The sequence below is a fragment of the Dermochelys coriacea genome, chromosome 2 (genome assembly GCF_009764565.3).
Source record: "Dermochelys coriacea isolate rDerCor1 chromosome 2, rDerCor1.pri.v4, whole genome shotgun sequence".
NCBI lineage: Eukaryota > Metazoa > Chordata > Testudines > Dermochelyidae > Dermochelys > Dermochelys coriacea.
The window spans coordinates 176,996,574-177,021,048 of NC_050069.1; the positions used below are offsets into that span (position 1 = coordinate 176,996,574).

The following is a 24,475-nucleotide window of genomic DNA, read 5'->3' on the forward strand; positions in this document are numbered from 1 at the left end:
GAGGTATTGCCAATACAGAGAAGTACCGGTATATGATACAGGAAGATCTAGATGACCCTGTAAGCTGGACTAATAGTAATAGGATGAAATTTAATAGTGAAAAATGCAAAGTCATGCATAACAAGAATTTTTGTTTATAAACTGGGGACGCATCACTTGGAAGTAACAGAGGAGGAGAAGGACATCAGAGTATTGGTTGATCACAGGATGAGTATGAGCCGGCAATGTGATATGGCTGTGCAAAAAGCTAATGCGGTCTTGGGATGCATCAGGTGAGGTATTTCTAGTAGAGATAAGAAGGTGTTAGTACCATTATACAAGGCACTAGTGAGACCTCATCTGGATTACTGTGTGCAGTTCTGGTCTCCCATTTTAAGAAGGATGAATTCAAACTGTAACAGGTACAAAAAAGGGCTACTAGGGTGATCCTGTCTTATGAAAACCTGTCTTATGAAAGGAGACTCAAAGAGCTTGGCTTGTTTAGCCTAAGAAGGCTGAGGGGAGATATGATTGCTTTCTATAAATATATCAGAGGGATAAATACCAGGGAGGAAGAGGAATTATTTAAGCTCAGTACCAATGTGGACACAAGAACAAATGGATATAAACTGGTCATCAGGATGTTTAGACTTGAAATTAGACAAAGGTTTCTAACCATCAGAGGACTGAAGTTCTGGAATAGTATTCCAAGGGGAGCAGTGGGGGCCAAAGACATATCTGGCTTCAAGACTAAGCTTGATAAATTTATGGAGGGGATGATATGATGGGATAGCCTAACTTTGGCAATTAATTTATCTTGGACTATTAGCGGTAGATATGCCCAATGGCCTGTGATGGGATGTTAGATGGAGTGGGATCTGAGTTACTACAGAGAATTCTTTCCTGGGTGTCTGGCGGGTGAGTCTTGCCCACATGCTCAGGGTTTAGGTGATCGCCATATTTGGGGTCGGGAAGGAATTTTCCTCCAGGGCAGGTTGGCAGAGGCCCTGGAGCTTTTTCGCCTTCCTCTGCAGCGTGGGGCACGGGTCACTTGTTGGAAGATTCTCTGCACCTTGAAGTCTTTAAACCATGATTTGAGGACTTCAATAGCTCAGACATAAGTTAAGGGTTTGTTACAGGAGTGGGTGGGTGAGATTCTGTGGCCTGCGTTGTGCAGGAGGTCAGACTAGATGAGCATAATGGTCCCTTCTGACCTTAAAGTCTATGATTTCTGTGAGTCTATGATTCTATGAATTAGGCAGCTAAATGCCTTTGAGAATTTGGGCTTAATTTTGTGTGAGATTTCTCCATTACATAGTACATAGGCAAGATATTTATGACAACTCACCACGTGGCTTTGTGCAGTGTAATTTGTTGAGGGCAAGAGCTGCATGAAGGTTAGGTTGATTATTTTCTTTTTCTTTCCTATTGAGATTGATTTTTGTTACTTATGATTCAGTAATTAAATTCGTATATGATCCACTTCTGCTGTCTTTGACTGTCCTCAGCTGCCATTAAAGACAATGGGAGGTCAGGGTATTCATGATTGTAGAGAATTGGGACCTTGATGTGCAGGGGTTAGGTGGTATGCAGAATGGCTTTGGAGTAGGCTTACGTGCTCACCCAAATATGGTTTGGTTGTAAATCTGGAGAGAGATTTTTGTTTTTAAAATTTGATGCACTTCTCTGTTCCTATATGTTTATTTCTCACAGTAATACCAAGTTCTTACTAATACAAATGTTTTTATCTTGAGAGTGCTTTACAATAGTAATTCACTCAATCACAGATCAGTATACTACTAATTGTACAGTTGGGGAAACTGAGGCACTGAGAAATTTAAACTCTGTCTACTCAGCCCCACAAATCAGACTGCGTGGAAAGGAATTGCAGTGTGCACTGGTGTGCTGTGATGTAACTTCCCTGTGTGGATGCTGTGGGTGCAAACTAAACAGGTACCCAGGTTGCATTTCCTTTTTAAACAGGACTAAGTTAATACAAACGAGGTACCTTTTAGTTCATGCTACAGTGTGCACACACAGGAGTTTCTGCACAGCACGCTAGTGCACGCTCAGTTCAGACCTCAACAGTCCAAACTGCATGTAAACAAGCTCTAACTCAGTGGGTTTCAGCCTTTCCATATTACTGTACCCTTTCAGGAGTCTAATTTGTCTTGTGTAACCCCAAGTTCTACCTCACTTAAAAACTACTTGTTTACAAAATCAGACATAAAAATACAAAAGTATCAGAGCACACTATTATTGAAACATTGTTTACTTTCGAATTTTTACCATATAATTATAAAATTAATTGATTGGAATATAAATACTGTACTTACATTTCAGTGTATAGATATAGAGCGGTATAAACAAGTCATTGTATGAAATTTTAGTTTGTACTGATTTCGCTAGTGCTTTTTATGTAGCCTGTTGTAAAACTCGGCAAAGATCTAGATGAGTTGATATACCCTGGAAGACCTCTGCATACCAGGGTATATGTATCCCTGGTTGAGAACCACTGCTCTAAGCGACTTGCTGAAGGGAACAGAGGAATTCGGAGACGAGATTGGTGGTTAGTCTTTTTCTATGTAAAACTCCATTATGAGTCTACCAAAATAAGTTTTTCCTGTGTAAGAACTGTAGCCTCAAACTCATTATGATAGATTCCTGTGAAATGCTTGTACAGATGGTGTTTTAGTTCTAAAAATTTTCTATTTCAGTAGGAGGCCCCTTTTTTCATGAACTTTGTTTCTTTTTGCTTCAGTTCCTCTGAGTCAGTGCGGCACTACTGCACTTCATTACTGCACATACCTTATAATTAATAGAAATTTAAAAAATGCTTGTTAGTTTTAATATTGTCTGGATGGAAAAGTCTGTGACACACTTAGGAATGGTCACAATTCCTTGTAGTGCTTTTTAAGAAGCAAATCCTAGTTTTGTTTTGTTTTAAAAACAGGCTACTTAAATTTACTATAATTTGATAACCCTCTTTTGTTTTTGAGAACTTTCTTGGTTAGTATGAAACCTCTTTTATTGGCTACAGCCTCACATTCTTTCTCAATACGCAGGAGTGGATTATACTGCTTAGCAGCATTCAGTGAAATTTTTGTGTATGCTTGTTTCTAAATAATCCAAGTGAAGTTGCTTTCAAGTGTTCTCCCCCACACCTTCCATAAAGCATACGCTTATTTAACTGTTCTTTTTTGTGAAGCTGATTTGTTTAGTTTTACACAAAATAATTAGGGTATTACTAGCAAATCAAAACGCTGAAAAAAAAGAAAAATGTGAAATGTTCTTTTGTTCAAGTGTACATTTCTGGAACCACTGAAACATGATTAATAACTTTAAAATTCTGATTTGAACCTACCACAGCAAATAAATTCAGCGTGAAAGCCGAAAGTTTAATAAAATGTTTCTGAAACTTGCTCTGTGAAGTTACAAGTTTCATTCCTGATTATCTGTCTGTTCATCCATCCTCAGACATACATCACATAATGATAATTTAAAATATATGAAATCCCTAAAGATGGTTAGCAATTTGGGATTAATTTAATAGAATTAAAGTGTTAAAAAGACAGGCTTAAGGCATTAACAATATTCTGAAGTGTTGAAAAATATTGTAGCGCATTAAGACTAGAGGGGTGAAAGTAAGGATGGAAAGGGCAGAATTGTCTGAAAAAACTAATTCTCAAAGCGCTTTTGCTCATCCCTACACTCCAACTAAAAGTAAGCCTTCTTTTGAGCCCTGAAAATATTTGGTTAAGAACCAGCTCTATCTCCATGCTATTTTATAGTCCTTCTACTGCACAGTGGTGGGGAGAAGAAAACCGCCTTGCTCTCAACTCAGAAAATGCCAGAGTACCATGGATGTGTAGAGGGATGGGGTTGGGAAAAAGGACGCAGGGCTTCAGGCTGAACAGCCCCCTCTCCCAAAATAAAACAGGGAAGGGGTACTGAGCTAGCCCTTGAAGATCCAGAAGAACTAGTGGCCTTTTATCTGCCCCTCCAAGGCCTTAGTGGTGAATACAGGCTGTTCAGGCTTCTCCTCTGGTGAAAGCATGAGCCCTTCCAACAGCATCAGGCAGAGGGGAGAGAATGAGGATCACAGGGCTTGTTTATGAAGAGGGGTATTAGGCAAAGGGAGATGGCACATTTCTGGGGGTGGGGAGCTCTGAAGCTCTACAAACATTGGTTAACCATCTTAATTATTCAGTTTTTATCTGACCCAAACCTGCTCTGCAAAGCTTTGGTTATTCCTTCCCTGGGTGAGGGGATTGGTGGACTAGGATTTAAGCAGGCTAAAAATGAGAGCCAGGATAAGTGTATAAATTATAGCTGTATGTATAACTATCCTTCGAGGTCCCTAAACTTGTACCTTTGGGGAGTCCAACTACGATAGAAGAATCTTGTTCTTTGCATTTCTTCCAAAATCTCCATTTCTCTTTCATTTTTGCCCATCCCTATGCACCACTCCCTTGGAACCACCCTGGCATATACTTAAATCTGATGATAGAGTTTAGGAGAAACCTGTAGGCGAGCGAACAGAAGGGTATGTATTGCAGGAGATGATTTTTCAGAGTTTTCAGGAAATTGCTGCTTCTTCGAGTGCTTGCTCATGTCAATTCCATCTTAGGTGTGTGCGTGCCCACATACACAGTCATCAGAGATTTTTTGCCTTAGCGATATCCTTAGGGTTGGCTGTGGCACCCTCTTGAGTGCTGCACTCATGCACTGGTATATTAGGCGCTGCCAGCTCTACACTCTCTCAGTTCCTTCTTGCCACCCCTGACAGTTGTTTTGAGCACCTCGTCTTGCATTGCAAGAGTGTTAGCGGTTCTTTACAACCCATTGTTCATCTTCTTTGTATATAATTGTCCATCTTATTTGTATATAATTGGTAGGTACTTAGTCAACAAATTCAAGGAGGCCCTTCTGAAGGACTGAGCCCAGGAGTTCGCTGCTTTAGTGGAAGAAGACACAGCGATGGCAAGAGGGGCCCTCCAGATGCCCTGGGACGCTATGGACTCAGCAACCAGGTGATCACCTCTGCGGTGGTCATGAGGCGCAGCTCCTGGTTACAGTCCTCCGGGGTATCTGAGAAGATGAAGGACCTCCCATTTGAGGGGGCAAGGCTCTTCTCTGAGCTCATGGATGCAAGGCTCCATGGCCTTAAAGACTCCCGTGCCTCGCTCCATTCCTTGGGCCTTCATACCCCTCAGCAGGCCAGGAAGCCATTCCGTTCTCCGCCTCCTCCGCATCCCCCGTCTAGGTCCTGGGGAGTTCCCTGGCTGAGCACCTACAGGAAAAAAGGATAGAGACAAGGTGTCTAAGCGGTGACACCTGTCATCTTACCGTTCGTCTGCTCAGCCTGGGCCTTTCAGGAACCAAGGAGGCCAGAAGCAGGCATTATGATGGTGCGCTCGAGGACGGCACCCCAGTTACATCCCGGGATCCACCCTCCTACTCCTTTTCCTCAACTGCCTGTGCCCCTTCTGGTCAGCCTCGTCACGGCTGACCTCAGACCATTGGGTGATTGGACCTGGGGTGGGGAGCCCACTTGGGTGGTCTCAGCACGCAAAGTCATTGGTCGAGTCACGATCGCTCCCTACACATCAATGTCAGGAAGCTCAGGGCATTTTGCTTGGCCTGCCAAGCCTTCCTACCTCACATAAGAAACAGGGTGGTTCAGGTCCTGATGGACAATACAGTAGCTATGGTCTATATCAACAAGCAGAGCCAGATCTCTACCCTTTGCCAAGAAGCCCTTAGGCTCTGGGACCTCTGTGTACAACATGATATCCATGCTGCACACCTCCCCGGGGCCAGGGATACAACATATCGTAGCCGCACACCTCCCTGGGGCCAGGAACGCTTTGTCAGATCGCCTCAGCTGGACCTTCTCGTCTCGCCATGTGTGGTCGCTTCATCTGGAGATGGCCTGCCTCATCTTTCAGGTGTGAGGGACTCCCCGGGTGGACCTGTTCACATCCTGGCAGAACAGGAAATGCTACGTTTTCTGCTCGATTTGGGGGATGGACAGAGGCTCGCTGTCGGATGCTATTCTGCTCCCATGGTCGGGGGCTCTGATGTATGCCTTCTGTCCAGTGCCGTTAATTCACAGAATCCTCATGAAGATCAAGCAGGACAGGGCGAAGGTGATCCTTATAGCACCGGCTTGGCCGCACCAGCATTGGTTCAGCATGCTGCTGGACCTCTCTGTGGTTGCTCCATTACAGCTACTGCTCCGGCTGGAGCTGTTGTCCCAAAACCAAGGCAGGCTTCTGCATCCAAACCTGGCAGCGCTGTACCTGACGGCTTGGCTGCTGCATGGTTAAAAGTGGAAGAACAGGAGTGCTCGGCTGGTGTCCAATAGGTTCTGCTGGGCAGCAGAAAGCCCTCCACCAGAGAAACCTACCTGGCCAAATGAAAGCGGTTCACTTGTTGAACCTCAGATAAAGGCATTCAGCCCAAGTGGGCCTCATTGCAGTTAATCCTGGACTACTTTCTGCATCTCAAGCTTCAAGGCCTGTCCCTTTCATCTATTAAGGTCCACTTGGTTGCTATCTTGGCCTTCCATCTGCCCCTCGAGGGTAGGTTGGTAGGAGGGTCTCACAGTTTCATACAGGCTAAGATATTTACTTACCTGTCTTTTTTTTTCAAAGCCGCATAAATCGGAGGAGCATAGGTTGCATTCCCTAGACATCAGGAGGGTGCAAGCCTTTTACATTGAAAGGACCAAGCCATTTCGCAAGTCAACACAATTGTTTGTCATGGTGGCCGACAGGATGAAAGGTCGTCCAGTGTCTGCTCAAAGAATTTCTTCTTGGATCACTGCCTCCATTCGTTGCTGCTACGATCAGGCAAAGATGCCCCCTCCAGCGATCATAACCACCAGGGCACAAGCCTCTTCAGCAGCTTTCCTAGCCCAAGTACTTATCTGGGACATCTGTAGTGCGGCCACCTGGTCATTTGTCCACATGTTCACATCCCATTATGCACTTACCTGCAGGCCCAGGATGATGCTGGCTTCGCTAGAGCAGTGCTGCAAGCCGCAAGACTATGAACTCCAAGCCCACTTCTGTTTGTGAGTCACCTAGAATGGAATGAACATGAGCAAGCACTTGAAGAAGAAAAAAAAGGTTACCTACTTTTTAGTAACTGTTCTTCAAGATGTGTTCCTCATGTCCATTCCATTACCCATCTTCCTGCCCCTCTGTCAGAGTTGCTGGCAAGAAGGAACTGAGAGGGCTGGCGGCGCCTAATATATCGATGCATGAGCGCGGCACTCAAGGGGGTGCCATAGCCGACCCTACGGATACCGCTAAAGCAAAAATCTCTGACGACTGTGCACGTGGGCACGCACACACCTAGAATGGAATGGACATGAGCCACACATCTCAAAGAACAACAGTTATGAAATGGCAGGTAACCGTTTTTTCAGGTGGGAGGGGTTTTTATCGGGGTGTTTGTGTGTGTGTGTGAGAGAGAGACTTGAAGGGTATGGAGTGGGCAGGGTGGGTGGCCTCTGAACCCTTGTACTTGCTGTACCTGTTTGGCGGATAAACAGATGACTTCATGGTCCAGGACTATCAACTTAGCTCCTTCTAAATTCAAGGGGGAGAAAAATAAAAATACAGGACTGTTTGGTTGCCAGCTTCCACTTATTAATAACGGTCATTTTTAGAAGAGCTTAGTTTGCTCTGTGGCATAATGGCCAGCAATGTTTTATTTAAAAATCAAGTGTTTTGGCTTACAGGGCTTTTAACTGCTCTCCCCTATCCCAAACCTGATATGTTTTAAAATTTGTTTTGTAGTATTATAGTTTTTTTAAATGGTCAATAGACATTTTATGTGATATGTAGAAATACACATTTGTGTGTGTAAGTTTACATTTTATATATACCTCATGCAACCTCATTTGAAGCCATTACGTTTGGGCAGGGTGTACGCCAGAGTATAGTTTGTGTCTATATAATATAATTAATTAATATACACAACCACACAAACATATACAACATACAATTTCTGCTCTGACTTAGAACTTGCCCATTGACTTCCATTGAGATGGTGTCGGGTACAACTCAGAGCACAATTTGGCCCATAATATTTTTTTAAAAAGCAACCCGACTAGTATGTTTGTGCTGAAATATAGCATGCACATTGATTTTTTTGTTTAAAGATCATTTTTAAAGCCCTGAAGTATGGAGATATAATGGAGGCTCTGAAAGAATCTTAACCACAATGGCACTAGTGGATGCAACAGTACGTTCACACTGAAATGGGCACAGCCTACCATACTGAAAAGGTTTACATGGTTCTGTGTTATTATTAAACTGCTTAATGCATGACTACTTGTTATGCTTAACCACTTGAGTCTGTTTGAGAAAGAGGAAGGAAATCTTAATTCTGTTTGCATATAAGAAGAGCAGTTATATTAACTTTTTAGGATATTGAGGGCCAGATCATCGGTTGTGACTGACCTGCTCAAAATGCAATGGTGTGCAAATGTAAAATTCACCTTTGCATTCTCTTGGCCCTGGTGCAGCTTCTGTGCGAGGCTGATTTAATTTACTCTGGCTAATAACAGCCACAGGAGGCTGAGACCACAGCTGAGGATTGGTGTAGTGTAGGTGTATTCTAGCTACATACCCATTTTCCTGCTGTACCAGTAGTAGCAGGGAGTCACTCTTCTGGCTCTGTGCTTCTGGAGGATCACCCTTGGGCCTTTTAAACCAGCTTTGAGGACAGATAACCAACATGGTGTGGTACAAACTGACAGCACCATAGGTTGTGTCTCCCTATGTCAAAAAGTGAAATTAAACTGTTAGCACATTTATGCCTATCTGCGGGTATCAGATGATTGAGAAATACATTTAAAAAAACCCCTCTCCTGGGAGGTTATTGTAGCTTCTTTGATGTGACTAATTAGCTCACTCAAAGTAAACAGTGACTAACAGTCTAATAACTGGCTAACAGAAGGAACTTCATAACATTTTCAAATTCTTAATCAGAGGAGCCTTTCAGTGCTTTGCAAGAAGTTGAGAATGATTCTCCTTCCTGAGAAATAGTTGCCAGTGGTCAGATCATAAAGTACGTAGTCACTTTTCTCCAAGGTATATTTACGAATCTTGGCCTTTGAAGAGTTTAAATATTGGGGGAGAGCAGTAGGCCTGGAAATGTGTTTAAACTGCTAAGTTTGATCCTAGCTCTGTTCAACAGACTCAAAGCAAACATTTTAGTTTGCTGAGGCTGACTTACAGTAACTTGCTGTCTTTGCAGAGTTTCATAGAGAAGGAGATATTTCTTATAAATAGCGGTAAAAAAACCCAAGCTTTTATTTGTGACTGTGTTAATCCTTCTCATTTCTTAAGTAGTGGTACTAAAAACAATTTAAATGATTATAAAAATATAAATTAAAACTAAATCACACAAATTGAAAGGGAGATATTGTACAACTCAGGTTTCAGAGTAGCAGCCGTGTTAGTCTGTATTCGCAAAAAGAAAAGGAGTACTTGTGGCACCTTAGAGACCAAGGTGCCACAAGTACTCCTTTTTATTGTACAACTCAGTATCTGCAAATTTGGCAGTTAACTATGACTGTAGATGTCTACCCCTGCTGTATTTAGTTTTTTCTTTTTTTGCTGGAGCTATGTAGTGATTCTACAACTGCTATGAGATTCTTTCTCATCAAGCTAAGCAGTCACTATAACGTTTCCATATGTCAACAAGCATCTCAGAGATGGTTTGTATTCTATATACCATTCTTACCCAGCCACCTGAACATTTCTGATGCTGGACGTGAGGCTAAATCCCTCTTGCCTTACTTGCATGAGTAGTTCCACAGAACCCCTGGGATTACTTGTGCAAGGAAAGGAAGGAGGGTTTGGGCCTTCTAGTAGAAGGTAAATTTAAAAGCTCACCACCTGCTGATACCTGGGCTTCTGTGTTTCTCTTGCAGCAGTCAGTGACGTCACAAACACCTCAAATGGAGTGCAGGGGCTCTACTCGCTGAATGGCGTTAAGTGTCAGAGCAATAACCCACTGTCTGTAATGGGAGAAACACTTAGCTCGAAGTCAGCAAGGAAGAAAAATGATTTTCAGCTATTTGGATTTCAGTTGTATTTATTTGCTCTTTTAAAGATTTAGAACCCAATCCAGCTCTTTCAGAAGCAGGCACCTGCTTCTTTGGAGCCCCTGGATCTGCAAAGTGTTGAGGGCCCTCAACTCCCATTGACTTCAGCGGGTGCTGAGGATGCTAAGCATCTCTCAGGATCAGGCTTTTGCTGTGGCTGGGTAGATTACTCACTTGGGCAGCAGCAGTCAGATTGACTCGTAGGATTGTACAGGAATTCTGTACACTGCAAGCAGCTTCAGTGACCTGGTCCAAAGCCTGTAGAAGTCAATGGAAAGGCTCAAGGCCCCAGTGTTTAACTTCAGTAATATGCAGGTGTAGTTTCTTTTTCTGCCCCATGAATTCTCTGCACTGGATTAGTGCAAGGCAGCCTGGCCCTGCTCTCTGCCCACACTTTTTCCCTTTTGTGTGTGAGAACACAATCAGCAGGGGAGCCTGTACTCAACAAGATGGTTTCCACAGCTGCGGACTGATTTGCGGTGCCTCTGCGCACCTGCATGGGTGCAGATAGTCTCTTTGCATCCCTTTTCTGTGGCATACGGGGGAATATACTGGTTATGATTTGACAGCTTAAACTGGTCTTTTGTAGTTAATCAGGTTTATATAAGCACTTTTCATTTTAGCAATATGGGCCCAATGCTGCAGTCCTACAGAGAGAAACTCCCAATTAAAGCCAATGGGGTTTTGCTTGCAGCTGACCGAAAGCTGGGCTCTAAATTTCCTTCTACATTTAATTTTTCTCCGGGGTAGAAAAAATCTAGCTAGTTACTGACTTCAGCTAAAGAAAGTTCTTCTGTTGTTCAGACAATTTAGAAGAGTTCTGAACTTCCACATGCTACTCTCGGGGCACCCAATGATGTAGCTCAAGAAGAATTTGGGCCTGATCCTGCTGATGTTAGTGTGACTTTGGACTCTACCTGGACCTGATTCTGCACCACTGATGTCAGTAGGGGCTTTGACATTGATTTCAAAGAGTGCAGGATCAAGCCCTATACTCCATAAAATATAGGGATTGCATTGTTACAGAGTGTTCTGGGCTTGTGCTCAGTTTTGAAACAAAAGATTGAATGCAAATTTGAGCTGTACTGTGTGCACTATTATAATATTAAGATTACCTTCATGGTCATTATGATAGTGCTTTACTATCTTGTAAAATTTTCATATCACAAAGAAAGGCCCAGTTCTGCAAACTCTTGCTACCTGGCATTATGCTTATGGGACTATTTACAGTAGTAAGCGCTACTACACCTGACAGTGTTGACAGGCTCAAGTCCATAATTAGTACCTCTCACAGTAACTCTTCTCCAGTTAGTTCAATTTCTTTTATTTCTGCAGAAATTTAAAAAAGACAACAGAAAGGAACAGGATGATAAAAAGAAAAGCAGGGAAAGAACTGGTATCCGTATTCTAAAGGTCTCAATTAATGTTTGGAAATGCCACAGATATGATAGTGAAAAATAACTAAATCGAAAATCCATTTACAAACAGGAACATAACTGTCCATTTTAAGTTGTTAGTTTAAGTAAGGTATACTATTTGTAAGGCACAAAATGTTTGTAAAATGTATGTTCAAGCATGTGATTAAAGTAAGATAGTTCTTATCTATCAGTTTTTGTAGCCTGTGATACGGTTTGATAGTATTTTTTATAACTCATTAAGAATTTTGTAATACATATCTGAGTCATTCTCTCTAAATCACCTCATATGTGTGCAATTGTTCAGAATGTAAAAAAATAACACTTTTGGGACCAAGGTGTTGGATTTTAAACTTTCCTACAAATAGGAAGAAAATTTTTAGTTAATACACGTACTGTGGAATTTATAAAATAAATCAGCCATAATTCTACAGGTGTATTTTTCCAGCAAAATATATTTACCTGTTTTGTTTTTTGCTTGCTTTTTGCTTGAAGGTGGTCAAAAAGTGGTGATCAATGTATGTATGCAAGAAACTTAGGACACCCTTATCCTAATGAGGTTGGCAATGGCTCTATTACATCATTCCAAATAGCAAAATACTGGGTCTCAAAACACAGACCTTTTTAATACGAGGGAAATGGCTTCTTTATTAGATATATATTCCATTAAGATCTGATTATTCAATCTTTTTACACTCCCTCCCCCCCCACCATTTGGTTCACAGCAACCAAAAATGCTACTTTTCTGGGAAAAACTGATATTCTGACTACAGTTTTGTAATTTAATGATGGAGAGTTTCCTTAGTAAACCAATTTAGAGTACTAGAATGCCTTATCTTATATCCAGACCTTGAACATAAAAGGCATTTTATACCAGCAATTGTTCATTTAATGAGCAATTGCAGAGTGCAGGACGGTTAAGGGATTGAGCTATATGCACCATTATTGCAAGAAGTATTCCGAAATACCAGAAATAGGACGTAAGCTCTGATCAGGGAGACTGTGAGCACAATTACCTTCTTTTCAAATCCTTCTGTGACACTGCGGGAGGAAAAAGGACTTTGAAACTTGAAAGGAAAGAGCTTGCTTTCAACCTCAAAAGCTAGGAGGAAAGGGCTCTGAAATTTGCTCAGTATTCCCAATCACCATTAGCCTGTTTCTTCCTTTAGCCTCAAGGCATTCTCCGCTTTTGAAAAGATGTAAGAAATTCAGTCACAATAGAGAGCCTAGTTTTGAACATGTTTCACTCGGTCCATTGAGGTCTGGTCTTCAGCCTTTGTGTAGGGTGAATTGAGCTGAGCAGCTAGCTGGTTGGGGAGAGGGTGAAATGAGCAGTCTCTGTGCAGTCACAACTTATGGCAAAGAAAAGATTACCCTTTCCTTTATTTTACAATATGCAGTTCCGGTACAATCCTGCTAGTGGCAATATGCGGAGCAGGCTTGTGCTTAAGTCAATACGGAGCACTTGGTTATAGCAACTCTTGTAAGTTTGTCTTGTAATTGAAGCTGCTGTTGACCTTGCTTGGAGACCATTTGTTAAAACCGTTTATTTAGCATAAACTGAAATAATAAACCCTCCTTCTCTTAGGCCGATTGTGATAGGGTGACATTAGTTTGATTTAATGATAGCCGCCTGACCCCTCAGCTAGAGAGAGCTGCTTTGAATAGAGAGAGTTCACTAGGAAGCACACAGGAAGAATACTAATGAGCTTGTTAAATTTAGCATGGCACCAACCACTTTTAATCCTCTAATGGGAGAAGCACTGCCTCTGAGAGAGAGGGAGGGAGATAAAAGAGGGAGGGAGGGGAGAGAGAGAGAGAATGTCCACATACCCGTAGCTCGAGAATTTCGATCAAGAGAAGAGCTTGGAGAGAGTAAGCCAGGGTCTTTGGACTGAGTTGTAAGTATGTTGTCTGTTCTCTTACCAGATGACGTGTGTCCTCCTAATCAGTGAAAGACAATAATGATAGTTGCAAGTTGAGTATAGAAATATGATATGAAGGCTAACCTATGCAGCCTTTGCTACAAGATGACTGTTATTTAATGTGGGTATCTCAGAATTTGTTGAGGGGAGCTTCAGCATCTAAGCAATGGTTTGAAACTGATTTTATCACTGACTTAAAACGCTTGAACTAAAAAGTTTCCATTTGTGTCTGCAGAATGTTAATGAAAACAAACAAACAAAAGTTTAATGGAGACAAGAAGTTCAGTGGACTGACATGTTCATGTTTGTTTCCCTTATTTTTTTTCATTTTTATTAGGCACAAAAATAAATAATTAAAATGCATTTGCTTAGGCATGTAGATCGATTAAAAGCTTTTTTGAAAAGATTTGTTAATGAAACAAAGTATTCTTTGATGCTATATTTAAAAAAATGATTATGGCTAAATACCAAGAATAATATATTTCCCATTAGATGTGAGAATCTTGGATTAAGTTGATAGCTCTAGACCTGGGTACTTGTTACACGTGTTTGTGGCTACTAGCTAGTATCATTCAGTGGGGAAACGTGGAGAAGGAGAAAGCTACTACAAATTTATCATTTGGGCCTGATTCTCTTTTCTGTAACACCTCAGTAGTCAAGAGAAACTGTGCTAAAAACTGAGGGGTACAAAACAGGTGTGAGAGGAGAATCAGGCCCTTTGACTTTAAAACATTATCTCTCTGAAACTTTTTAGTAAATCGGATGTTTCTTTTGGCCCTAAAGCAGGCCGTTTTTAAACATAGGATAGCAGTAACCGTTGTCTTGTGTTTGGCTGTAAGAATCTATTGGCAGATGCTACTAGAGAAGTGAGTTGTTTGCTTACATTTTTGCTATGGACTCCCACTTGTTGCCATGGTGGACGGTATGTTTCTGTCAATAATTTGGCCTGGCGCAGCTTGTCTGCACTTACTCTTAAACTTTATTGAACAATTCAGCTGAAACAGAATGAGATTAGACAGCTTTCGCCTTTTTGCTTGCTGAAGTGGTTTTACTGCAGTTATAAGAGCAGGCAGAATTATTGCAAGAAAAGTTTCCCTTCAGTGTATGAGAATTCTTTCAAATAACTTGGCTATTTGTGATTCTGGAGTGCGTGTACTGTCAGTTTTCATCTGCTCCGTATCAAAAGCACCTCTGTGGTGCAGAGCATGAAGTAAACTCTAACAAAATGTTTATCCATTGGATTTCCTTATTATTGCAAAAATGCCATGGTGTTTACTTAAAAAATATTTCTGGGGGACTATTTAGAGGGGAAGCAGTGTTCAAAAATGATTGACTGGCTAAACAGTAAGCATTATTTTTATAAAAAGAAAAGGAGTACTTGTGGCACCTTAGAGACTAACACATTTATTAGAGCATAAGCTTTCGTGAGCTACAGCTCACTTCATCGGATGCATTTGGTGGAAAAAAACTGTTTTTTTCCACCAAATGCATCCGATGAAGTGAGCTGTAGCTCACGAAAGCTTATGCTCTAATAAATTTGTTAGTCTCTAAGGTGCCACAAGTACTCCTTTTCTTTTTGCGAATACAGACTAACACGGCTGCTACTCTGAAACCTGTCATTATTTTTATGATGAGGAAAAATAATTTGTTGGTTTTGGAAAATATTTTTTCTCTTTTTTCTCCTTTTTAAGAGCTATTTATTAAAATGAAACACATTTTGCTTTAATTTTCAAAGTTACTAAAAGTAGGTTTGAATTCCGTCAGCAATTTAAAAAAAATCATCTCATTTCATACCAGTAATTGGTGCCTTGATTCTTGACACATGCAGATTTTAAGAGGGACAGAATAAACTGAATTATTCAACAGACATGGACTTCTTGTTCTATTCTGGGATGGCAATTTAACAAATGTTAACTTTACACGAAGAGTAAAGAATGAAATCCTTATCTGATTTTCAAATTGATTATGTTGCTATACAAATCACTTCATCATAGTATAGTAGCATAGGTTAGCCCTGCTCTAGTTAAGGGTCTGTCAGCATTTCAAATAGAATATAATCCCCTGTTTTTAAGAGTTTGCATCTCATCTGCAAAAGTTCACTCTAAGGTGAAATTTAATATAAAAGGCTTGAGCCAGAGAGAAAGTGGTGGAAAAATTACTTGGACTTTTTTTAAAGTTTTATACAAGCAGTTTTATAAAACCTAATATAAGTTGTAAACTAAAACAGCTTCAGTGTAAAAATATGAAAACTTTAAACTCCATCAATCCAGAGGATAGAGTAGTGCTTATGCATATTAACACAAAGGAAAAAAAATCAGGCAAAGATTGTTAGGTTTACAATATTTTTGTCCCTGTTTATATTAACTACTTCACCCTGGGCCCAATCCTGCAAGTCTTCAGCGCACAGATGGGAGACCATGGAGGATCTGGGCTCAATGACTAGCTCCTCTTCAGAAGCTGGTTGATACGATAATTGCAAATATAAAAATAATCCATACATTTACACAAACTACATTGATGTTTTTCTTTGCTACTTTTGGGAAAAAATGCGCCCAAAACGCTACATTTAAAATAAAGTTATAGACTGATAAAAGCATTTAGATAGTGGCCAGAACTCAGCCTGATGCAATTAGATATTGCTGTATGCACAGGCCCCCTTTCTGAACTCACTTATAGCAGTTGAAAATAGGGGTAACTTGACTGAAGTCAGTAGAGTCAGACTGGTGCAGAATTTGTGAGAGATTGGAATTAGGTTTATGCCCTTTCTTATCCCTGTACTGAGTAGGCACAAGAGGGGGTTAAAGATGAAGTTTTAGCAGAACTTAAATGTTCTGGCCTTTGACAGTTAAAGCGGATTCTTCTTATCATTCTGAACTGTTCTTTTTTGGTGCGTCAATTATAAAATAGCGCCGCATAGTTTTTTTCCTTCCTAATTTGTTTTCGGTTAGTGTTCTTGTTGTTATCTGTTTTTGCACCAGAATTTTGATGAGCTCTTGAACAGTTTCTGCAGTTGTTTGTGAACATATTCTTATATTTATGTAGACAATATTATCAGTGCGTACTTATAAAGTGGGCCTTCTGGAAACAGGAACTGGAGACCAAATGTTCTGACTTTGTAGATATAGAGTCAGACTCCAGCCAGTGATGATAGAATTGTTAACCAGCTCTCTTCCCGCCCTTATATAAGCAATGATGTACTGTCAAACGGGTACTTTACGATGATATGTGTATAGATGATGGAACTTTGAAGTCATATGTCTCATGTGAAAGGTACCTGAAAGTGTGTAGCTAACAGTTGAACACCTGCACTTCTTGCATCTCTTTAAATGTATGTGTGTGTGTGTGTGTGTGTGTGTATAAAATACAAATAGGGTAGGGCTTTGTTTGGGAGCCATTGGTGGAGTAGCCAGGGATGGGTCCTTTGCACCCCCTTACATTAAGTTAAAGGCTGTCACAGGGTGGCTTGGAGACGTACTGGCCAAAAGGCCACGGAATGAGTGATGTCATGGATCCCGTGGCCATACCAACACACCCAGGTAGTGCAGAGTGGACTGCAACACCCATTTCAACCCATCCCCTGGAGACGCGAGCGCAAGGCATGTGCTTCAGGCCTAGGCACTGGCCCGAAGTTGGGGATTGGCATTCATCTTCCTAATTCCTTTGTATGTCAGCCACAGAAAATCAAGTTATTTGGGTTTCATGCCGGGCAGCTGAATTTCACCCATATTGGTCACATACAGATATGTGTAAACTGTAATTTTTATAAAAAGAAAAGCAGTACTTGTGGCACCAGTCTCTAAGGTGCCACAAGTACTGCTTTTCTTTTTGCGAATACAGACTAACACTCTGAAACCTGTAATTTTTATGTATTTGTGAGTGAAAGCTGTTTAACTCAATGCTGTAAAGTGTTAACCTTGAAGTCAGTACATCTCGACACATGTGGGTGACATTTTTATAGCAGGTGACTTCACTGCTCCTATCTTGTGCTTGCTTAGTAACTGGAACAGGATAAATGCATTATACTGTCGCCTAACTTAATTTTAATGAATAGGGCCTTTTCTATTACTCCAGGCTCTTGTCTTTTAACAGTGCATCTTTTTGTGGGTGGAGCGGCACAGAGGCAAATACAAAGCAGCAGTGGGTGGCTAGACTTGATTTAGTCTCAGCTAGCAGGGTTCATCTTCTACTGTTTGTGACAAATTGTCTTTTTCCTCCCAGTCAAGCGGCCAAAAATTTCAGCCTACTTGTCCCAGAGGCAAGAAAACAGCAAGTTTGTGTCCATTCGTGTAGGATTAATAGCCCTGCTGGTAAATGCATCAGTGAATGGGTGATGATGATCTACTGCTCAACTGCCACTTGGTCTGAGTGGGCTAGTTTTTTCAGCTTGTATCCCAGAACATCTTTCATAACCACACGTGTATGTACTGTCACAAACTTACATTGCAGCTTGGAAAGTGGTGAAAAGTGGAGGGAAAAGTACTTCTATTTTATTTGCTATAAGTGGTCTAAAAGTGTTCTCTCTCTCTCTTTCTCTTGTTGCCATTTTTTTTCCCCAGAGGATGAAAGTCCTGGACAAACCTATCACAGAGAGAGAAGAAACGCAATCACAATGCAGCCACAAGGTGGGCAAGGCCTCAGTAAAATCAGTGAAGAGCCTTCAACATCTAGTGAGGAAAGGGCCTCATTAATAAAGAAGGAGATCCATGGATCTATATCGCACCTTTCTGAACCTTCTGTACCTTATCGTGGGACGGTTTTTGCAATGGACCCCAGGAATGGTTACATGGATCCTCATTATCGTGAGTATTTAATGCAAGTTCATTTCAGAAAGCAAGATTGGAAGGATACTGAAGCTGTCATATTTAATTGCATTTTGCACTGGCACTTTTCATCTCTCTCAGGATGAATCATTTTGCCTGTATATGTCTAAGATAATATAAGAATAGTTATTCTTTTCGTTTATGTAAGAAAATGTTGTGAATAGTTGCATTGTATCCCTAAATTAGCATAGGCCTCTGCAGAAAAGACTTCAGAAGGGCATGTGTCATCTGTTGCTAATCTTCATGAACCATCAAACGTTATATTTGCTCCACCTACTTAGCAATACATGAAAAAAAAAGCCTAATTTAAAAAGAGCAGAGAGGAAAAGCAAATAGGCTTTAAAAATTATTTAAAAGCTATTTTAACTACAATTTAAAGAAAGGAGGAAACACATCTTTTGGAAAGAGAATTTTTTGTTTTGTTTTGTCATTTTCTCCCCAGCTACAGTCCCCCTGAGTTAGTGAAAAAAGTGAATGGTTTCAACTTCTGAAGTCCTGCTCAGGCATTAATAAAAAGTAAGAAAGTAACTGACACTTGAACACAGATGTGGAATGGATTTCTCCACAGGCAAAATATGAGGGAGTTAAGCAATTTTTTTTCATCTGCTTCTAGTTTAAAAAAAATCATTTAGTTGTGTAATAATGAACATCTTGAGGTGTCAAGGCTAGTGCCTTTTGATTATAGATTTATCACCTTGTCAGGATACAGATTTGCCATTTAACCTTCCAGTCTCCAGTTCCAGATGATAGGCTAAAGACCCACAAAGAGGGGCCAGTCTGTGGGGTTTTTTTCCACATAATTCAGAAACTTTAGTGTTTTAAGGCAAAAGGTCATTAGCCAGACCACTGATTAGTGAGGACAGCTGATTAGCGCATGTTTTCTTGCTAAAGAAAGTCCCAGGGATAAAAGCTAATTCTATCCCTTCATTAGTTGGGCTAGCAGCAAAGGGGAATGTTCACTCATCAGGGTGCAGATCAAAGTGTATCTCTCACAACCTTAAGTCTCACCGACTGCCTTTATTTAAACAGAGTTTGATTGTTAATAAAGATGGAGGCTAGATAAGAAAATGAACACTTGTCTTTATAATTGTTAAGTGAAAAGTTGATGGTGGGGGTTTTCAGCTCTCCTCTAACATGACTTTCAGTTGCTACATTGTCCCCCCCCCCATATTGTTCAAACCCTTTAAGGAAGTTAGTCACTCATCTTTTGAGTGTGCAGAGTATACAGCGTACTGCTGACAGACTTGCCTGCAGGAGAACACAGAACATGCAGAAAGAACTACTACTGTCAAGCAGTAGCCTATAGAAATATTAGTTTGCATGTCGTTGGAGATTTAACTCACACATTATAGCTTCTAACACATGTAAATGCAAAATATATGAATGAAGATACTTCTGGGAAGATATGGCAATCGTGTGAGTGCACTGTACTTCTGCAGAGCTGAGATGCAGAGAGTTCTGAGATGACTTCAGTGATGACAAATGCTACTTTGACCCCTGACTGGCTGCTGTGTCTCTTCCTAAACCAGTCACAGGTGCTAGTGATACTGTGTGGTGCATACTGGGTTCTCAGCCTGCGACTGAATTGTTGTTGTTTTTTTTTGTTACCTTTCCAGTCACCATTGTTTAATGTATCTAATGTGCCCACTTCTTGACCATTAGCACCTGGCTACCATTGTTGTGATGTGGCCTGCACAGAAGCGTTGGTTTGGGAGCAAGGTTCTTAGTAAGTTAATAGAAAATAAAAGATTGCATATAACTAGCATGCACAAAGGAGAGATTGGGGAATAGTTAGTCCTACAAAACCTGCAAAAGTGCCCAAAGTATGAAAACATCAGCTGGACAGACCTACTTCACTGCTGCTAAAGGAAATTTCTTTACAGTTTTTTCTTTTGGGTTTGTAAAATCCCTCAAGCAATTAATACCATATAAAACCCCTTCACATTTCTGCTTACCTGTAATAGATTTGATACAGGAGGACAACTAAATGAATGAGCATCTGGCTAAATTTATAGCAAAGAAGACAGACAGACTTAATTTTTCATATTAGTTGCATCATTTATATATAAAAGACGTGCTTTTATCAAATCAGTGATTGTATTCAGCTTGACATTTTTAGTAGTCCTTATGAAGAACACTGAATAATGTAATCGCATCCCAGTCCCACTGTAGCAACAGGTGAAGAAACAACCAGAAAGGCCATCCACTTTCTTCCGCAGTTTCTTGCCAGCTTTGCTGGGCAGATGGAGAGAACACTGCTTTAATCCAATGTAGCCGGGTATGTAAACATTCCCAGTAATTCCTTAGTTTTCCTGTGGTTGGAAAATACAGACTTTTCAAGATGGCTAATTGTGCTTCTATATACTCACTTTGTATTTAAAAGTGTGGTTAGGCTTCCTGTAACACAGGAAAAGGGAAAATAATTTTTTTGAAAGAGGACATCTGTATATTTTTATTGCAGCAAAAAAGAGCTCTTAAGTCAATTGTGTGTGGAATGCATGTCCGCTGCAGGAGCTGCAGTTATTAGAAAGGGCTCAAGTACTTTACATTTCTACATGTAAATGTGCATGTCTCTATATATGTGGGTTTGAGGGTGTTTTTTTTATATTTTAATTAAAAAGAGTGATGGTAACTATTACTTCCAATATTTACAACATATGTATGGAATAAATCCATCACTGAGGGAGTAATTGCTCTCTTACAGAGAATAGTGAGGAGATGAAGGTATGTTTTGAGTGGACTAGATTTTCAAAGAGCAGTGCTCAAACATATTCTGGGGCTGACAGTCCTTTTAATGTACCTCTCTAGAGAACCTCAACCATTTAACATTTGAGAATGAGGGAGTGGCCTCCTGTTTGGGCCAGCACCATTTGTCTTAGATGTGATAAGAGAGGGAAAAGATATCCAAGGCAGCACTCGAAGATTTTTGTTTTTCATTTTTATCTTTACAGTGAAAGATTTCTTGGAACCACAGTTCTCACATCCATTTAATCGATTGCATAAATCTGCTTTTTCTTTTAAAAAGATTTTAGGGCAGGTGACAAAATTGTCATAGTTTCCTCTCATATGCTATACCTTTTCTGTCCTTAGTAAGGCCAGGTCTGCCCTACCAACTGACATAACTATATTGTTCAGGGGTGAAGAATCCACACCCCAGAGCGACTCTGTTCTGCTGACCTAACCCATGGTGTAGACCACGCGATGTCACTGGGAGATCTTCTCCCGTTGGCATGGTGGCATGTTCACTAAAGCATTTCAGCGGTGCAGCTGCACCACTGCAGCTTTTCAAGTGTAAACCTGCACTAAGGAAATCTTGTTTTGGCGTGGTTACAGATCTCATTGCATTTCTGAAGTTTCATACAACATTGGTTATTTTGAGTCTTGTTAGTGTAAATTCTGTCTGTAGAGGTGGGGTTGGGGTAGGTAGTTCCTTTTATTGGTTCTCTCCCCAGTTTTAATTCCCATGCAATTTTATGGCTGTGCTAAGGCTGCCTGTCGTTCCTCATGGAAAAAATGAATCATTCCTATTATAAACACTTTGATTTAAAACATACTGCTGGTATTCTTCCTGGGTATCACAGCTCATCTGAAGGAACTGTTAGTTCCTAATTAGTAAAGCTCAAAGAATTAGCTTATGTAAAAGGCAGGGACACTTCAGTTGGCTTAGATTTAAAGGTCTCTGTGAAAGATTTTCACGAACAGCATAGACAGAATTCTGCTGTCTGTTACAACTCTCAGCCCCAGTGAAGTGAGTGAGGTTGCAGGAATACTTGCTCCACTTTTTCTATAGGGATCGGTTTCTGCTGGTCTTTGAAACTTACATTATTTTCTTGGGGGTGGGGGAATTTTACATTTTAAAGGGTTTACCTTGCAAGATACTGAGTGTCCTCAATTCCTATTCACTGCATTGGGTGGGGAGGATCAGGCCCTTAATAACTGCACTGGATCATATCTTGTAGTGTCAAGTGACATCTCAGAATCAATTTGCAAAGTGACCAAGAGGCAAAGAGGATCAGTTGAGACTTGACCAAAGTAACAACACAATGGCAGCTCATTGGATGCACCTGTTCATATACTGGAAAAAAAAAATTCAGCACGCATTTGCCAATTTTTTATCCTATTTCAGCAAATATGAATTTTTATTTAGAAATTCCAGTTTGGGGGCATTAATAAAAAAAACTTTTCTTTCTTTGTTACCTACTCTGGACAGGCAGTTTTCTTACTGTTATGACACTGACCCTATAACTGAGATGATAATAGTAGCCTAAGTCATTGCTGACTGATCAGTGCATGGAGGACCCTCCCGCCCGCCAAGAACAGAACTCTCTCACTTTCACATGGAATGGAGTTAGCTGCATCTTTTGCAGTGTTCCTGTCATCCTCCTCCAGATCCTGTGGGGGCACTCTCTGGGTCTGTTGTCTGTGCAGAGATATATGGCAGAAACTGAGTGGGTCCAGAGGAGACCTATATTATCTTTTCTGTTGAGTTCCCCCAAGGGTTCCCAGTGTTTGCAGCCGATACAGAGAATTCCTGTTGCCACAACTCTGGGCTCTGGAGGATTCCCAAGATTGGAGGGTGGCAGGTGGTATGGTCAGTCTTTGTGGGGCCAAACTTCACTTCTGTCATTGGACATTAGGAGGAGTGTATCTGTGAGGGATCCTTGCAGAGATTTACTCCCTAAGTCCCTCCTGCAGCATTTTCCGTGGGAGGGATTGATCCACGTCAATAATACTGTACATTTTCAACAGTTTCTGGAGTGGTTTCAAATTGACATCATGGAGGGGTTGTTTAAAAAAGTTAAATCTAAGCTTTTAATAAATTTCATAAAAGAAAGTGTTTAATACAAAACTGAATGTTAGTTTAGTGCTTAGTAGAGTTGGTGGGAAAATGGTAAAAAAAATAGCAAAAATGTTTTTGTCAAAATTCTGAATTTTGGAAGAATTTCAACCAGCTCTGGTGCTTTGCTGTCATGGTGACATGTGCCTTATAAAAGTTGCAAACAGACAGAGAAATCTGAGTGTTCTCAAAACCAAACCTGGCATCCGTGGCAGCTTTTGTTCAAAATTTTAGATGGGGCAGTGTATCCTCTTTAGCTGCACAACTGCTCAGAAACAAAGCTTATGACGTTTGAAAGTGCTGTTCAGTGTTCAGCCCACTGCTTTTGCTGTTGGGATGTTCAGCACAGTGCAACACTCTCCTTTGAAGTCCTGCCGCTGTTTTGGAGCCCCTCACTGGAATGTGCTGTAGTCAGTCTGGGGCATCAGAGTGGCTGCCTCTGCCTGGATCCCTGTGCTGATAGATTCACAGCTGGGAATAGCACATACAAGTAATATAAAATACATTTGTCTTTTGCTCCATTTTTGTTTCCTAAGTTTTTTCAATCAGACTGTGCTGTAGGCATCTCAATGGCAGAAGGGACCTAAGAGATCCAGGAATAGGAATTGAGATAATGTACGTTTTTTGTTTTTGTTTTTAATTTTTGGCTTAAATAAATTTTTGTTTGTAAATCTTGACCTTGGGTTTTATAGGGCTTTTACCAGTAATTTTATTTTTAAGTGGAAGCCACAATTACAATGCAGTCTGTAGGACCAGCTTTTCCAAAGTGCTCCTCATGTACGTCTGGGGGCAGATTTTCAATGAAGCTCTGCTTCCATTTATGCACCTAGATGCAGTGGGCCAAGTCCTTTTTAAAAATAATTTTTTAAAAAGGGGTGGGGGGGAGAAAGAAACCCTTCCCGGTTCCATAGACCCTTTCTCCCTCACCCTGAGAATGGAATGCAGTGCTGCTGCTCTCTTTTATGAGTCTCAGGCTATAGATATTAAAATATTTATCCGTTCCAGCGATTTGATTTGACAGGTACATTTTTAGATGCTTTATAGTTTCTGTTTGTTGTGTGTGTTTTGCTTTGCAGGAGGCAATGTCCGTGATTTAGAATTTAAGACTTCCTTTTTAAAGGTTTCTGCGCCCCTCAACATGTGGACCTTTGGGTCCCTGTGGGCATCTTGTCACTGCCTCTATACTCATGTTAGACAGACCCTGGTGGCCCTACATTACAAACGCTATACCTCCATATTTTCAGCAGCAGAACACCGGATTGGGCACCCTTCACATTCCATCAAATTCTGAGTTGGCTAGTGGGGTTGATAATGGCAAACAACTCTCCTCTCTAGTTGCTCAGTGTGCTGGTTTTGGGGTGCTTCTAGTC

General features: G+C 40.8%; 1 protein-coding gene across 4 annotated transcripts in view; it reads left to right on the forward strand.

Annotated features, from left to right (window-relative positions):
- The window catches only part of GLI3 (GLI family zinc finger 3), a 238,462-nt gene that overhangs the window by 67,883 nt on the left and 146,104 nt on the right, over nt 1-24,475 (forward strand). For 3 of the 4 annotated variants that reach the window (XM_043508698.1, XM_038392900.2, XM_038392901.2), the window contains exon 3: nt 18,005-18,247. In XM_043508698.1, the coding sequence (XP_043364633.1) occupies nt 18,005-18,247 (243 nt within the window). Of the gene's footprint in view, nt 1-13,342; nt 13,425-18,004; nt 18,248-24,475 lie in introns of those variants that run through there. The other variant, XM_043508699.1, reaches the window with a different exon arrangement.